Raw genomic sequence first — 17,308 nt, 5'->3', positions numbered from 1 at the left:
TCGTTGTTGGCCTAGTTTTTTAACGAGTATATGAGCAGACAGAGATAAAGAGGTTAATTGCTGACTTTAAAAAAAAACTTGCTCTTCATGGTCGGATCAAACACCGCAAAGTCGTTGATATCACATGCGGGGCCGTAGCGAAAAGAAATACCAGGGGGGGGGGAAGGAAATCTAAATTTTCTCAACCTCACCAGCAAAATTTCCCAACTTTCGAAAAAATCAAAGCCGAGGGATTAGTTACTACTATAATATATTGATTTTCTTACTTAGCTATCCAAAGATTGGCTGAATGCTTATGCCCGTTAGGGTATGCACAAACAAAAATAAATTTTGGTAATTATAAAAATAATAATGGGAATTATTCTACTTTGGACCAAGGTCCTTGGTCTTCCACCATATCCACCATGTATAGGAATATTCAATACAAATAATAATAATAATATTGATTTGCCATTCAATTTGGAATTTACAATAATCTTAGTTAACGACAAATAAATATAGTTCCCACAGAAGGATAAACCTGTGCGTGGGCTATATCATTTTAATATACAATAGATTATAATGAATGAAATATAAGAAATAAAGTTTCTTTCGGTATGAACAAAAAAAGTACTAGAAAAATTGTATACAGTTATTACGTTAAGATCATATATAGTCAATGTAAATAGAAACATTTAGCATGAACAAAAAAAGCACTAGAAAAATTGTATACAGATATCACATCAAAATTATATATAGTTAATATAAATAAAACATTTAGGTTATACCTATAATGAAACAATCGCAATAGGTACATTACATCTAATATCACTCACACATTTGAAACCAATCTTTATTGAAATTTTGGAAAAAAGGCACATTCGTGCAGTGTCTTTATGTACAATGCGTTGACAAACTTAATTTTACATCGAAACACTTTTGATTCAACTCTGGTATTCCGTTGGAAAACTTTGAAGTAGTTAAATTCTTCTTTTCTTCTGTTATTATTTACATTGGCTCAGCAACGTAAAATTGATCGTTATTATTTATTTGTCAAACTGTCCTTAAATTCAGTAGTACATTTGTGAGACTTAGACAACTGAAATATTATTGATGATTAGTTATGGTGAGAGGTCTGAAATACAAGTTCAACTTTGTCAAATATTCAACAGTGAATACTCTGATTGTTATATTAACAGTGGCAAAATGGAGAAGAAATTTTGAAATTTAAGATACGTAAGGAAACATTCGCAAAGGGTCGTCCAGGAATTTAAGATGAAACGCAACTGAAAGTTACATTCTCGACAGCACCAGACAATCCTTCCAAACTAAGTCGCGAAATGGCAGTTATAAGTTCAATGAGCCAATCTTCACCTATGGGGGGAAGTTTCAGTGGTCTGAACTATGCGAAGCGATAACCGCCGAAGGAATTCGTAAAGCTCTTTTGGGTTCTTAGAACTTCGCTGCCTCGGGATCGCATAGACTAAATACTCATCGATATCAGAAACTACCAAATATACACCACCACCATGATTCTCTATTTCCTGATTGCAGGGGGAGCGAGGAGTAGATTCTGGCTTGATTTGTGTAGAGGGGGACAGTTCTTATCCTCAATGTAGGAGATTTGTCTATTTCTGTTGTTACTGGGTAACAAAAAAGCTGGTGAGTGTGCCACACACGGATACTTAATCTCATATACTGGCCCTGAATCAATATATGGAGGTGTGAGAGTACCAAAATATTTGGTGCGGAAGCAGATTGGTAAATGAGTCTATAATAAATATAAAGAGTACTGAGAGAACTCATTTGGGAACACACACGAAAAAGCCTTGATGAATGGACTACGAAGAAGAAAACCAAAGACTTGCTTCAATGGAGCAGGGATCGGCTGAGGGCTTTTTACCGAAAACTGTCGATTCGAAAGTCATCCGAATAACCTTAGATGAAGGCAATGCAACAAAAATACAGAGACAGCTCGTCATATTTTATGCAAATGTGAAGTTTGGTTCACAAGAGTCAAAAAAATTATCGATAACCTGAATTATGTTCAGAATGGCATGACATGCCAGTAAAAGAACTGTATAGACTAGTATGGGGAACAATATTGTTGGGATGAGTGGCATGAAAAACATAGAAGCATCCTTTCAAAGTGCATTCAGTTCACGAACTCAATCAAGATCGAATTATTGGATGTTCCTGGGTTTATTAGCAGTGATCTGCAGGTTTATATAACAGAAGTTTCGTCTGCTACTCTGGCATACATTATCATTATCCTGCAAACCACGGGTTATACATCTGGAAACATCTGATGGGTTGTCGGACATCGGCCGAATGGTACAGTGAATCGGCAAAATTCTCAATGTTGGGCTCCTGAAAATCTCATTCGAAAATGAAGGCTTATACCCTGTATCCACAAGCAGTTCACAAAGGTTCATTGACTGGTGAAATAGTGAATTTGATGCTATGATATATTATTCCAGAAATTTCTGCAACGAATCCAAATGACAGATAGTTCTGTGTGTTTCAAACGAGATGGCGCGCCACCACATTACTTCAGACCAGTGTGCGATCATTTAAACGAAATTTTCAACGACCTTCTTTGTGTATTTTCACATTCCTCCACAAAAGATGACTCTTGTTCAGTATTTGGACTAAATATTTTCATGTAGGTGGATTGGAAGACGCCGAACCGTAAAATGACCAGCAAGATCTCCAAACATTACTCCAGTATATTTTTTTTACTGGGCATGAAATAATCTCGAAAGTTCTGCGAGATTTTCAGTATCGCCTTGGGTTTCGTCAAGTGGAGAATAAAACACAATTTGAACATTCGATTCGATAATTTCAAACTGTATTCAGTTTAGTAAAAAAATATAACATACAATACAAAAAATTATAAGTAAATTGGAACACCTTTATCGGTGCAAGCTATAGGCAAATTGCATGGTTTATAATCAAGTCGCGGTGGACAGGCACCTACTTCTGGAGGTTTATAGATGATTTTTCTCGATCTTTGTTGTAATGCAGATGTTCCACATTTTGAGCTGCACGGTGTCCAGTCAGACCATTTTGACATTATGCATGATCCTGAATTGCCGTGTTTTTTGTAGAAGTTAGCGGCAATTTGGCTTTTTCTAGATTCTTTCTCACAAGGTATTGAACAGATCTTCTCTTGAATTCGTTCGGGTGGACATGGTTCTCCTCCTTCCTCAGGATTCGCCTACATAAAATGGAATTTTGAATAATTGATACTTTTCTTTAACTGTATTTAACGGCTATTTGGAATTGGGAATTAGATCAAATAGAAATTTGATTTATATAGAACTCAACTACCATACTATAGATAACAAATTAATATCCAAGTAAAGGTCTATATTAAAGGCCTATGGGTCAGAAATATTTGGGATATTTTATTCACCGGTAAGTAATATCCAGGGGTGTTGCAATATGGCTTCAATAATATTGCCGTTCATATAGAATCAATACGTATTCACTTTAATTGTGGTACTCACACTGAAAAATCTGAATAACGGTTTGATACATTTTCAAAATAATATCGCAATAATTTCTTATATGGTTGTTGAAAGTAGGGTTTTTTGTGAGTGAAAAAGTTTGCGAAACGAGCGTTGCGAGTTGAGCAATTCCACGAACAAAATAAAACTCACTTTTAACACAAACATCATACAGAGTTTTTTGTACAACTGTCCTGTTTTCATAATAAAATAGATAAATTCAATATTTCTATAAAAACATTTTGTGACATCTCTTGTCAGTTAACTATTTTCATGTAATCGCATTTGCTGTGAAGTAACCGTGTCAGGTGACGCCGAATCACCTGGTTACTAACGAACAGTATTGTTTACAGCTCACGCATTTTATTTCAAGTCACATTTAAAATTCTTGCTGGTGTGTAAAGTATTTTTCCCACTATAATCTGAGAAATTGCTATCATTTACTCTATTCCCCTAACGAGAATTGATATTTCTCACCCTTGGTAAATAATGATAATAAAAAAACACCTAGATAATCAATGAGAACAATTCACCCAATTTCCAATTAATTATATTGACGTTTTACTCATATAGATCTTTTAACTTCTTCAAAATGACATCTAAATTTGAATTAAAACTTCATTTGGCAAACTGACAGCAATAATAATCATGGCATAAGTAGATGATGCGCGCTTATCATCGACATCGCGTATTCAACATGGAAACTGTACCGTTTCGATTTGACATGCAACAATTCATAGCTGCCTTGGGTTATCATATAACCAAGGAATTTTTTTTCTCACTATAATGCAGAATTGATAAATTCTAAGTTCTGAACATACAGAAGCAATGAGAGAAGTGGAACATTGAAATATATCAAAAATCTGTTTGAGAAAATCTGTTTAAAATCTGTTTTTCCGTTAATCAGCTGTCGCCCCCATACGAACGACAACTCTCAGAAGTTGAGAAACTTGTGCGAGCTAAGGATTAACGAGGTCTTACCTTTTAACGTGTGATTCCTAACACGGTTACAGAATCATCCCAGCTTCAACTAGATAAATTCTCTCGAGAAAAATATCTGGTCGAGGCAGGAATCGAACCCACGATCTTCCGATCGTGAATCGGGCGCACTATCACCGCGGCCAATTCCACAACTGCAAAATGCAACGAGATATTTCCTAGACTCGTATCAAAATTTGACACATGCCAAATTTTTACATAAATAAAGCCAGTCTCAATAGAAACACGCCCCACTCTACTTGATATTCCGATATATTCAACAAATTGTTAGAAAATTACTAATGCCAAAATTAAAATTGTTAATATATCAATGTTAGTAGTGGAAAAAATTCTATATATACCTCGGCTGAGAAAGCTATTATTTACCTCTCACATTATATTCCTCGGCGCTACGTGCCTCAGGATATAAAAATGCTCGGTAAATAATAGCTCACTTCTCACCCTAGGTATATAATATACTATTTCTACTCCCTCCATTTTCAACTAATCATTACGCGTTTGACAGCAGGTAGATAATGGCTTATTTAGAATATAAGTGTATTCTAAATTAATGGCGGCCACTTCTGTAAGAAATTTTCAACATAATATGTAACATTCACTCTGATAAATATGATTTCATGAATACATTCAATTATCCAAAAGCCAAATCACTGAATTTTCTCTCCAATTTCTCTGTAAAATCGAAATAAAAGTCATATTTTCAGTGAATTTATGGTTCAACAGTTCGTGGGTTGGTAATGAATCTAGTTATGTCCGTGTATCAAAAACAATTTGTTTTAACTATGAGCTGTCATTCAGAATCTCGTAAAAATTCAAAATGAGTGATTACGCGAATCTGATGGTTATAAACCGAAGAAATCATCGACGCTCACCAGTGTACAAATAAATCAATTCATTTAGGAAGATCCAGATATTTGTGTTCGAAGGTAACACAACTCCGCTTTTCCTTCTATTAATTTTTTATGAAATTTTTGCAACATTTTTTGGAATACTTGAACACAACATAGACGTTAAAACTGAATTATTCAACATCACCAGCCAACAGTCAACATATTTCATTTGCCAGACGCCTTTGAAGCAAAGCCTCCTTTCGTTAATTCTATGAACTATAACAAACAGCCAAGCAAAAGGATTTGAAAATATTTCACAGACCAAAAAATACCTGTTCGCATTTGTATTTGACATTATTATATTATTTAGAACTCTTCAAATTTATTTATTCACTCACAAAATGAATATCAATTATGTTAAATATGTTATGATAAATTGAACCATCACGATGAATAGACCTCTGAAGAAGCCAGCCACTCCCGCTGGCGAAACGTTACGATACAGTTCCAAACCATGACGGCCTTCAAACCCGAACGAAGATTATAACACTACTCTAGTACTGCCAGAATAGCTCAGCAGTAACTTTTTTATATAATGCATATATTTTTTCTATAACCGGAGGTCAAAACCCACTGCTGGACGTTTTTTTCACGTGAATGATATAATTATATATACGAAATATTTCTCAGAGGGTTGTGGTAAAATGAAATTATGTAGCAATTCAAATCTATTTCTACGTTGCAATGCGACCAAAAAATATTGACAACTATAATTTTTTTTTGAATTATCAAAATGGGAAATGCACTCTTCAGATTGTTGGATTCAATAAGTTGGGTGACCAACCAAAAATTATTGCCAAATTTTCACATTTGGGATATCCAGAAACATGTACTGGACACTGCTCCAGAAGATCATATATGCAATTTTTGTAGGAAATATCGTCACCAATTTATGAGTTTATTATCCAATGAGTTTATTATCCAAAGCCATAATCTCAAACAAATATACTGTGTGAAATGACAATTGTGAACTAGATTTCAACAACGAAAATAAAAAAAGAATGTCTCTTTCAAAATCTGTTTTTTTTTTGTTGACCAGCTATCGCACTGCTTCGCGATCGACACCCTTCAAAAGTCGAAACTTGTGCGAGTTGAGGAATAACGAGATCTCACCTTAAAACATGTGATTTCTAGAACTGCTAGAAGGATGGAAGGTGAAAATCGATTATCCGGGCTTGCCGTTCGAACCACCAGTCCATACAGCGGTCAATTGAGTGAGTAGAGCATATTACCCATGTCAACCCAACCGGCTATCGTTTCTTTTCAAAATCAAAATGGAAGTGAATCATCAGATATCAATAGGTTACAGTTTGAGGAATTGACAATTAGTTGAGTACTGTTGTTAACGGATACAAAGATAAGTACGATAGTTAGATATCAATATCGATGCTAGAGATTTTTTAAAAGAGAAAACACTAGCACTATAGGAGAATCCTTGAGGAGTTCTAAGAGCGTTGCCTGTGCGAAATTAGCGATTCACTTGAAGAAACGTTCTCAGGAAGATTATTCCATATGAACGCAGTTCTCCAAATGAAAGAGTTATCAAACAGTGAAGTTTGAGGTGTACTGAGTGTAACCTCAAAACTATGAGCAGTCACAGTATTTCTGATATCTACCGCTCTTGATGCAATCGAATGTGCCATGTCACTTGAACACCTCTCGTGAAAATATCTATAATCTATTCAGCAGCTCAGGGGCGGAGCTTCATAAAATACTCAATAAAAAGGTCTGATCTGAGTTTTATAAAGCATCAAGAGTTTTTGAGGTGTATACAGTTTTCCGGTTCGGAACAGTCTTTTGAGCTTTTGATAAGCAGACTTTGCAACTCATGATTGTGTTAAGACATATTGGTGTTCATTTCAACCCCCAACAAACCTATCGAAGCAGAAAGCGGAATTGTCTGTCCTGACATTATTATATCTGGTTCAGTTTTTTGGAGAAAACCGATGCTTGGGTTTTCGTGGCATTGCCATTGAACTTGGTTACTTTCACCCCAATTCGAAATCACCTCTAAATGCTCATCAAGATATGCAACCTCCTACTGCCGATGAAGATATGCATTGGCAGCCGATGTCCTGGAATCCAAATGGAAGGAGTCCGAATATTACCTAGATACAATGGGTGAAAGTGATAACGTTTTGAAATTGATATACATATATAGTACACACATATTTCGATCAAATTTGCGATAAATAAGAAAACCATGATCGATTATATTCAAAATTGTGCGTCACGGTTTATTTCCCAACTATCGCAATTCAATTTACAAATATTATGGTTTATAGTGGAAAACTAGATGCATTCTCAGACACAAATTGAAGTACTTAGATTGAACCGCGTCTTAGGATTTTCATCAAATTGCTGAAACTGAAATGAATAAGAATACAAATTTTATAAAGATATATGAAAATATATAGGAGTAACCTGTACGGTTGAATTCAAGAAATTGAAACAAAAACAAAATATAGTAGAAAAATTACCCAAGGAAATCAAAAAATATACTACCTTCGGAAATACAATATTTCCTTCAAATGAAACGAATAAAACTGTTACTTGAAAATGAATTTTGATTAATCTATTTTCACCTCCATTGGAGAAAAAGTACCTCAACGTAACAAAAACCAATAGCGCCATAAATGAGTTCAAGGCAAAAAGTTCCCATCTTGAAAAATTTTCAAATTGATTTCAGAGTGTATTTTAAAACTATCAACATTCTTTTGAAATATTGTATATTTACTATTTGAAGTGCTTTCAGAAACTTCCATATACACCTAATGAAGTTAGGAAACTATTTGGTCGACAAACAGTGTAGTTTTCAGATTATTTTCAAAGTTCATTAAAAACGTTCCATTTCATCAATTCTGAAAATCAGCTGTAAGAATTTGGTAATGATTTAACGTTGTTCAAAACTTTTTCAGATAGGTGGAAAAAACGATATTATCAGCATATTTGTGTCGTTTGTTATTATGTTCAATAGACATTGTGCAATTATTATTCAAAAACAATAGTAATCTTTATTTCAACCTTTTGTTCAAATAGTATTATAATAATTTGATTATAGAAAAATTTGATATAAATATGTATTTATGTGGACGTCATCGTTTTTACCATTCATTATTTTAATTGCCTCTTAGAAATGGTAAATTACAAAATCCAATATGGAAAAAAATATTCATTTTTTGTATTAACAGCGTGAAATGAGTGTTTTTTCAATGGCACATGAGAGTGGCACATTCTGTCGAATGTGCCCTGAAAGCACGAATTTTATACACGAAATACAACTGTGAATGTGGATTTGCATCATCTGAAATATATTAAAAATAAATACTTCCAATACACTTTGACGTGATTTTTTGTCCCGATAAGTTATCGCTTTTAAAAGACTGTTGTCTTGAAAATATTATTCAATGTTTCCAGTAAAATTGTATTGAAAAGTTTTTCTTGTCTGAAAAAAATAAGTCCAAAATAATTTAATCCTTTCCTTCTCCAGTTTCACAGCATCCAGTGGTCTTTATGTGTCGTTACTATAGAAACGGTTGACACGCCGCTGTTTGCTTGTAGTTGCTTCAATTTCAAGTTATTTTCAAGAAGATAGATGTTGGAAGTAATTGTTCAAACTTTGCTATGAATTATCAATCCAATAAATGGAATTGTTTTATGATGGATAAAATCAATGAATAATTGACTCCAATAAAAATAAATCCTTCAGAAAGTAATACTTCATGTTTATTTCGGGAATCATTTTTTCACGGTGCAAAAAGTAAACAAATACGCATTAAAAGAGATGCAGATATGTTTAATTTGGACTACATCATCGAATCCTCAACATAATTTCATCATAATGAACTCATATGTCCTATATAAGAACATAGGTTTTCACGGCCGTAGATTGGAGACCACAAAGTTCGGGCTATATAGTAGGCATCTGCTACTGTGGCTATGTGCGTTACTGCGAGGACGGAAGTTATTTATCAAGTAAATCAATAATATCCCCAGTAATTTGATACAATTGGACAATTGCTTACCAGAATAGAATAAGATCTCCTAGTCACGCCCTGCCCACAAGACTCTCCATTTAAGTCACAGTCACTCCATGCTGACCAGGATACTCTACAGTCCTCGCCTCTTCTAGTTGATTGTTCTTCGTTTGAGTCTGGAGTTGAAAAAATCTTCAGTTAACCTAGTCAGCTTTTTCCAAATCTCAATTTTTTTTATCAGTTTTTGATTTTCCCTTCAACAACTGGATAAAATCGAGACATCATAGTATCGTTAATCACTATTGCGATAGTGAAGCAGGAACTGAATTCAATATCACCCATTTTTACGTAGTGACGTAATCAGAGATTATTGTGAATTGAAATATAGGTCTTGTGATACTGATCTGAAAGTTTTTCCAATATATTGCATTTGGTTATGATAACTAATATGATTTGTTTGGAGAGTGAAACCAATCATTTCACTCCAGTAGAAAATAACTCAATAAAAAAATTCTATGGTTACAGTATTTCACAAGCCTTTCGATATTGAGAAAATCTAAGGATACACGCAAGGATTACACATTGTGAATATCTTCCGAAGTAATTTTGCTAATATCAACACAAATTGAATTTTCCAACTCCTGTAGATTCCGCAGACTTTTCATATAAACTTTCTAATTCAACAATACAACAAATTATAAAAGCTTTGGATCTGGAGACTTTGGGGGCACTCTTTCGATCCGCGTCCACCAATAAACCTTCTAGAAAAACAATATATACTTATAAATGCGAAAGTCACTCACTTTAGACTCATTCATCTCTGTGTTTCCGTCCTAGGAAGCTAACATTTGGTATATAGGTGCTTCTTGAGTTTAAGATGCGCACTAAAAAAGGATTTTGAAATATTACAACTGGGGGGCCCTCATGGGGCTAAAAGGGGAGCGTTCGCATATGAAATGCCTCAAAACTATTATCAGCAGCATATTGCAGGTTCATTTTCTTTATCTTACTGCATTTGTCACTTTCTTACATTTGCCACATAAGGTTTTCTTAGTAAAAGCCGTAGTATAAGATTCAGAAGTTTAACAATTTATGCCATTAGCACCACTCTTAAATCAAAGAAATGTAATCTTGTGAATTCCAATATTGTTCGTTGTTGGTTAAATTTAGTGTTCCTGATGTTCCGAACCTATTAAAATTTCAATCACGATAATATTCATATCATCCGTGAATGGTGATTTATGGTCAATAAACGCATGTATCTCCATTTTCCACGAAGTCATTACATGAGGGCGCAGTTCAATCAGGCGGAATTATTGAAAAGCTATTTCTGAGAGTTGGAAAATGATATCCTCATTAGAGGTAGGCAAAATCTGATCCCCTAAGAAACAGAGGTAACAAAATTCTTCAACAACTATTTTAATATTGTAAAATGTGGTCCATAATCGTATATATCATCATGTGTCTCCAGTCATAATTAACGAACAACATGGGTTTGTACCAAAAAAATCAACTATAACAAATTTAATCCTCATTAGTGATTATATTGGTAATAATATTGAATTTCAAGTTGACACGGTATATACCGACTTAGCAAAAGCCTTTGAAAAGGTCAACCACAATATCTTGATAAAGAAATTGCATGCATACTCTTTTTCAGAAAACTTATCATCTTTACTCAAGTCGTATCTTTCGAATCGTGAGAATTTTGTGAAATTCAACGATAGAAAATCAAATACCTTCGTAACATCTTCGGGTGTACCACAGGGCTCAATACTAGGTCCTTTGCTCTTTGTTATGTTTGTCAACGATATATCTAATTATATTAGGTATACAAAATTTGTGTTATACGCTGATGACTTGAAAATTTACAGATCCATCAAATCATTTGAAGATACTGATTTCATACAAAATGACATTATCTCCATATCTGCTTTCTGTAAGGATAATGACCTGGCTTTGAATGTATCCAAATGTAGAATAATAACTTTTACCAGGAAAAGAAACCCTTTCAAGAGACTCTATAACATTGATAATATTCCTATCGAGAGAGTCAATGAAATCAAGGATCTAGGTGTAGTGTTTACTTCAAACTTCGACTTCAATGAACATATTGAAAGACTGCAAGCGGAATGTTTCAGACGGCTTGGATTCATCCTCAGGAGTTGTCATGAATTTACCTTTAAGACTTTTAAAGTACTTTTTAATTCTTACATTCGTTCAAAACTCGAATATGCGTGTGTAATATGGTCACCCCAAACGCTGACGCATTCTGATATGCTGGAAAAGGCAAAAAAACGATATCTCAGGTCAATGTATCTAAAAAAATATGGAATATACCCTTTTATGATATCCTATGTAAAACAAATGGAAGATTTTAATTTAAGCACCCTTAAAAAACGTCGAGAAAATTTTCAAATATTATTCATATTCAATTTATTACGAAACATCATTTTTCTTTCCGATGTACTCGCTTCCCTCAATTTCAGTATACCAGATATCCGCCTGAGGCGAAGAGATTGCATATTTCATAACTTCAACGCAAATTCTCCAGTTGATTGCTCCTTGATAACTTGATAACAAATTAGTTGAAAACACTGATATCGATATTTTAAACATTACCCCAACCAATCTCAGATCTCTGTTATTCTCTGTTCAATAAGAATGAATTAATGTTTCTTTTATTTTTATAGATATGACATATATACAGGGTGTCCCTGGACTTCCTCTTTTCCTCTCGGGAATGTATAGATGGGGTCAAAATATCACCAGTACTTCATATAACTTTTTTTCCTAAAAGTCTTCGTAACCAAGTTACGGGCCCTCGAAGTTACAAAATGAAAAATGTTTTTCTTTGATAACTTTTCAAGTGAATATTCAAAATCATCCAAATTTTGGTAATTGACTAAACAAATGAATTCCGTCGATTAGCTTTCATGCAGGAGTCAGTTGTTTTGCTACAAAGTCAGGAACGGACTACCCCCGATGGTCCACACCCCAAAACTTTGAAATGACAGATATTTTTCAATATTTTTCAACAAAATAAGGTTACTTGGACAATTTTATGAATAAAAGTACTCGTGTGGAAAGTCGATCGGAGCAACGAGTCATGATAAAAATGTAGTTCTACTCGACGACATCAAACCCGCTCGTCCACCATTATTTGAAATGAATAATTATCAAAGCAGAAATAATAATGATAACCTTAATTCAACAACATTTATAACAGGAATAATACAAAGTATGCTAAAATGAAGTCGTAAACAAAAAGTACAGTACCTATATGGAAGTTTAAGTCACAATTGTGATAGCAGATATTTTTTCAAAAGAAATATCAAGTTCTGTAGATTCGTGGTGTTTTTAAACTAACAAGCTACTCTACTATGAAATATCGAATTCATTCCATATTTTATATGTACATAATACGTGTGGAATAATCACGTTTCGTGTTGATCAGTTATCTGAATCTCATGAAACTCAACATTCGAATGTTTCAAATTCTTCTTCACAGCTAAACTGTTGAGGAGTTTCACTGATAATTATGATTTTATGGGAAAAATTCTTTAACACGAATCTAAATTTAGCTGAAAAAACGCACATCGGAAAAAATATTTACTATACTAATAAAAAGCAAACGAATGAACTACAAAAACGGCTGCACATGAGCAGGTGAAAAATATCCAGGGAATAATATTTCTTTCACAGATGTTGACAAAAAAACCTTTTAGAAAGTTTTGATAAAAAATGAGAAACTGGAATGCGATTTTGTTTTGTTGAGTGGTGCGTTTTCATATGACTATCATTGTATTGTCAATATTCTATAGGATATTTTGAATTTTTTTGATATGGCCGAACAGTTTACATTCAATGAATATGCAGATATGCATGTATTTTATGGACGAGCATTTTGTATTGCTGCAGAAGCTCGTCGTCTGTATTCCGAGCATTTTCCCAATCGAACGGTACCGTCAAGAGAAACATTCGAGCGTGTCGATCGCAGCTTGAGGGAGACAGGTATGTAATAATTGATAATTAATTTGAGCACGTTGTTTTATTTCGATATTATTGTAGGTACAGTTTTGCCAAAACGAGGTCGTGAGGGCGCTCCTAGGACTGTACGTACCGTTGTATTGGAGGAAAATATTTTGGAAGCCGTCGCTGATGATCCTTCAATGAGCATCAGAAATCTCTCAGAACAGTTCCATACATCCAAGTCCACTATTCATAGAATAATTAGGGAACAACTGCTCCACCCATTTCACATTCAGAAGGTACATGCCATGACACCTCAAGATTTTCCAGCACGACTGGAATATGCCAATTGGTTCATGGATAGGCAAAGAGAGGATATGACTTTTATTAATCGAGTTTTATTCACTGATGAAGCAGGTTTCAGTAGAGATGGAGTTATCAACTCTCATAATCTCCATATATGGGCCGAAGAAAATCCCCATGGGATATTGCAAACCAAACACCAACGGAAATTCAACGTGAATGTTTGGGCTGGTATCATAGGAAACCATCTTATAGGACCATTCGTTCTACAGGACCGATTGAATGGAGAACGTTATTTGGAGTTCATTCAGAACGATTTGAATGGACTTTTGGAACATGTTCCATTGCAAACCCGAAGAGATATGTGGTTTATGCATGATGGCGCTCCTCCTAATTTTAGTTTGATTGTGCGTGACCATCTGAACCATATTTTCCACAATAGATGGATTGGTAGAGGAGGGCCATATTCATGGCCATCGCGGTCTCCGGATTTAAATTCATTGGATTTCTTTCTGTGGGGGCATCTAAAAAGCCTTGTTTACGCTACACCTATTCACACAAGAGATGCATTGTTGAATAGAATAACATTACATTGTGAAGCCATACGAAACGACCCTGGAATGCTATTTCAAGTACAGAGAGGGTGTCTTCGCAGACTAAGAAAATGTATAGAGAGAGAAGGTGGTTATATCGAGCAGTTTCTGTAGCGGATTTTTCATTTCTGTTTGCTCTTGAGGCTCTTGAGTTTCGTTAGTTAAACGTGTTTGCATTATAAAAATTCGTTATGAACATTTTACCTATCATTTCCATTTTCCTTAAAAACTAATATTTTCGAATAATGGTAGACATCTCAGGATAAATGTTGTTGAATTAACGTTATCGTTATTATTTCTGCTTTGATAATTATTCATTTCAAATAATGGTGGACGAGCGGGTTTGATGTCGTCGAGTGAAACTACATTTTTATCAAGACTCGTTGCTCCGATCGACTTTCCACACGAGTACTTTTATTCATAAAATTGTCCAAGTAACCTTATTTTGTTGAAAAATATTGAAAAATATCTGTCATTTCAAAGTTTTGGGGTGTGGACCATCGGGGGTATATATATATATATATATATATATATATATATATATATATATATATATATATATATATATATATATATTATGAATTTACACACTAGCCCGTTTCTATTTCCTATATTTTTTAACACCTATTTGCAATGATTTCATATATTTCATTATAGGGATTTTATATTTATAATAATTTTATTGTCAATTGTATCTTTTTATCTATATACGTGTTAGGTTTAGTGTAGTTTAGGTACTGTGTATATGTAATTGGACTCTGTCTGTATATATTCAGGATAAATGAATAAATGAATAAATAATTTAATAAAAGCGTACTTGTTTCGCGTAAGTCATTATTTTCATTTCCTCCATTGAATGATTGCGATATGTAATGCTTTTTTGAAAAAATGAATCTGTAACCTTTTTTTTATAATTATTTTATGGTTGAGAGCGTTTATTTCAAATCACTAGTTACACACTTTTTATGGTCTCCGTATATCAGTAAATGCTGAATTCAATAAGGTATTTGCAATCTTATCGCGAATACCTGTGAAACTTTTTGAGCCACCTGATTCATGTCATATGCATGTAATTTTTCAGGTTTACGTGATATCATACCTGAAATTTCTGAAACAGTGTAATTTCATTGGAATAATTTTAAACATATTCTGCAGGGTTATTAACTCGAATAAATTACCTGTACACGGTACATTGCATTCCACGATTTCTTGCTTTGAACAAACATGTTCTTGTTCATTGTTATCATCATCCCTAGGACTATCATCTTGTGGTAATATGATTCTTGACTGGTAACCAGATCCACAGGTTACATTGCATGGTCCCCATGGTCCCCATCTTCGGTTTGGACAGTTTGTGTCGATCTTAAACAATTAAGGAGTCTTAGAAGTTTGAGTCTGATGATATTTTGTTGTTCCAAAAGTTTCGTCCGTTTTTATGACTCTACTTCAATCTGTAGTATATCAGTGATTACTTATTCAACTGAATCGAAATTAGCGCTATTTCAATGATTCGCTTTTCACCAAGTTAACACAAGTGATCAATTCCGTTAGCATAAAAATTGGATGCTCGGGATTCGATGAAGGCAACGCAGCCCGTTTTTCTGGCCTTGATTGGCGAAGATTCTACCGGTGAGAAAGTTATCGAGGTGCCCCTCAAAACAGGGCTTCGATGTGATGGTTTGGTCCGGTTGCAAAAAGTTATGTGAATCACTTTTCATCACACGAGACGACCCGATCAAAAAAGAAATCGTTTTGGTTGCGCAAAAACAAAAAAGAACAGACCTCGAAACGTGAAAATTTCTTTCGATCGTTTGAATTGTGGGGCTTTCACTTTTTGAGCTTTTTGACCTTTCCAATAGGTTTTAAACCAGCAAAAATCGCATGGCCGCTGACGCCTAGTTTCGCCGTCATCCCATGCACCGTTTGTGAAGGGTCAGTCTCCACCAGGATACCCAAATCCTCGTCCTGGATAACTTTCTCCGGGAAGAAATTTCGCAAAGCAACTCTGTCTGGAACATTTTTCGGGCTGTTTCGCAGCGCATGAATATTCAATGAGAAATAATGCTACAAAAACACATGATATCAAAGCGGACAAAACTTCTGAAACAACCTAATACAACAAATATGAACTATATTCATACGATCAGTATATCTAATGAGTTTTGTGTCGATGTGCTAGTATTTAGTAATTGAAGTTTGACCCCCTTCCTGTTGACAGATTGATCTAAACTATGGTACACACATTTAATTTTGATGACAATAAAATTTAATGGATTCTGTGCCATTGTGAATTCAAGATGGTTGCAGCAACAAAATGGCGGATTACATATTTTTTCACAACTACCTCACTGTGGGTATTAAATGATAGGGCTTGACTCGTAGAATAGTAGTACACTCTGAAAAATATGCAAATTGAAGATGGCCGCACTACAAAATGACGAATTACATAATAATTAGTAATATTGTGGCACTAAATTAACTAAATGAGAAAAATTCAGTAACAGAATTAAAAACTGAAAATTTGAAAATAAAATAGAAAAAAATGTTTATGTTATGAGAAAATAATAATAATAATGAACTAGATAATGTACTAAAAACTAAAAAATGGTTTGGAAGGTCCTAGGTAGCAGTCATCATATCACTCTCCTCAGTAATCTACGGAATAAATCAGATTGAAAAAATAATAAAATCATTGGGCGTGGTATTTACATATTAACTTAGGTTACGATACGTCGGCGATGTCTGTTAAAAAACAAATTGAAGGCATTTAAACCAAAATTTTTGTACACTCTAGAACCAAGTGATCAAAAAAAACGTTTGAAATTTTGTTTATGGGCCCAGGACGGGTAACATAACGACATACATTTTTTAAAGAATATTTTATTCAGTGACGAAGCTAGTTTTACAACAAATGGAGTGGTTTCATCACAAAATATTCAAATATTGGGCCCCTGAAAATCCTAACTGGGTGATTAACTGTAAAAGGCAGTATTCGGAAAAAGTAAATGTTTGCTGTGGAATACTGATTGGGAGAATAATTGGACCATTGTTTTTTGACAACAACATCAATGCCGCAATTTTCT

General features: G+C 34.2%; 1 protein-coding gene across 6 annotated transcripts in view; it reads right to left on the bottom strand.

Moving 5' to 3' along the window:
* LOC111507067 (spondin-1) overlaps positions 1 to 17,308 on the bottom strand; it is a 129,072-nt gene that overhangs the window by 24,094 nt on the left and 87,670 nt on the right. For 3 of the 6 annotated variants that reach the window (XM_074185303.1, XM_074185302.1, XM_074185304.1), the window contains 3 exons: positions 15,404 to 15,587; positions 9,406 to 9,533; positions 2,801 to 3,199 (listed from right to left, as the gene is read on the bottom strand). In XM_074185303.1, the coding sequence (XP_074041404.1) occupies positions 2,873 to 3,199; positions 9,406 to 9,533; positions 15,404 to 15,587 (639 nt within the window). In that variant the 3' untranslated portion in view covers positions 2,801 to 2,872. Of the gene's footprint in view, positions 1 to 2,800; positions 3,200 to 9,405; positions 9,534 to 15,403; positions 15,588 to 17,308 lie in introns of those variants that run through there. The other 3 variants (XM_074185305.1, XR_012468028.1, XR_012468029.1) reach the window with 3 other exon arrangements.

This window comes from Leptinotarsa decemlineata, unplaced genomic scaffold (assembly GCF_025532065.1).
Source record: "Leptinotarsa decemlineata unplaced genomic scaffold, Ldec_3_MD MMD2_tig00026369_RagTag_RagTag, whole genome shotgun sequence".
In the NCBI taxonomy this organism is placed as follows: Eukaryota; Metazoa; Arthropoda; class Insecta; order Coleoptera; family Chrysomelidae; genus Leptinotarsa; species Leptinotarsa decemlineata.
This window is presented reverse-complemented; position numbering and strand designations above follow the sequence as displayed.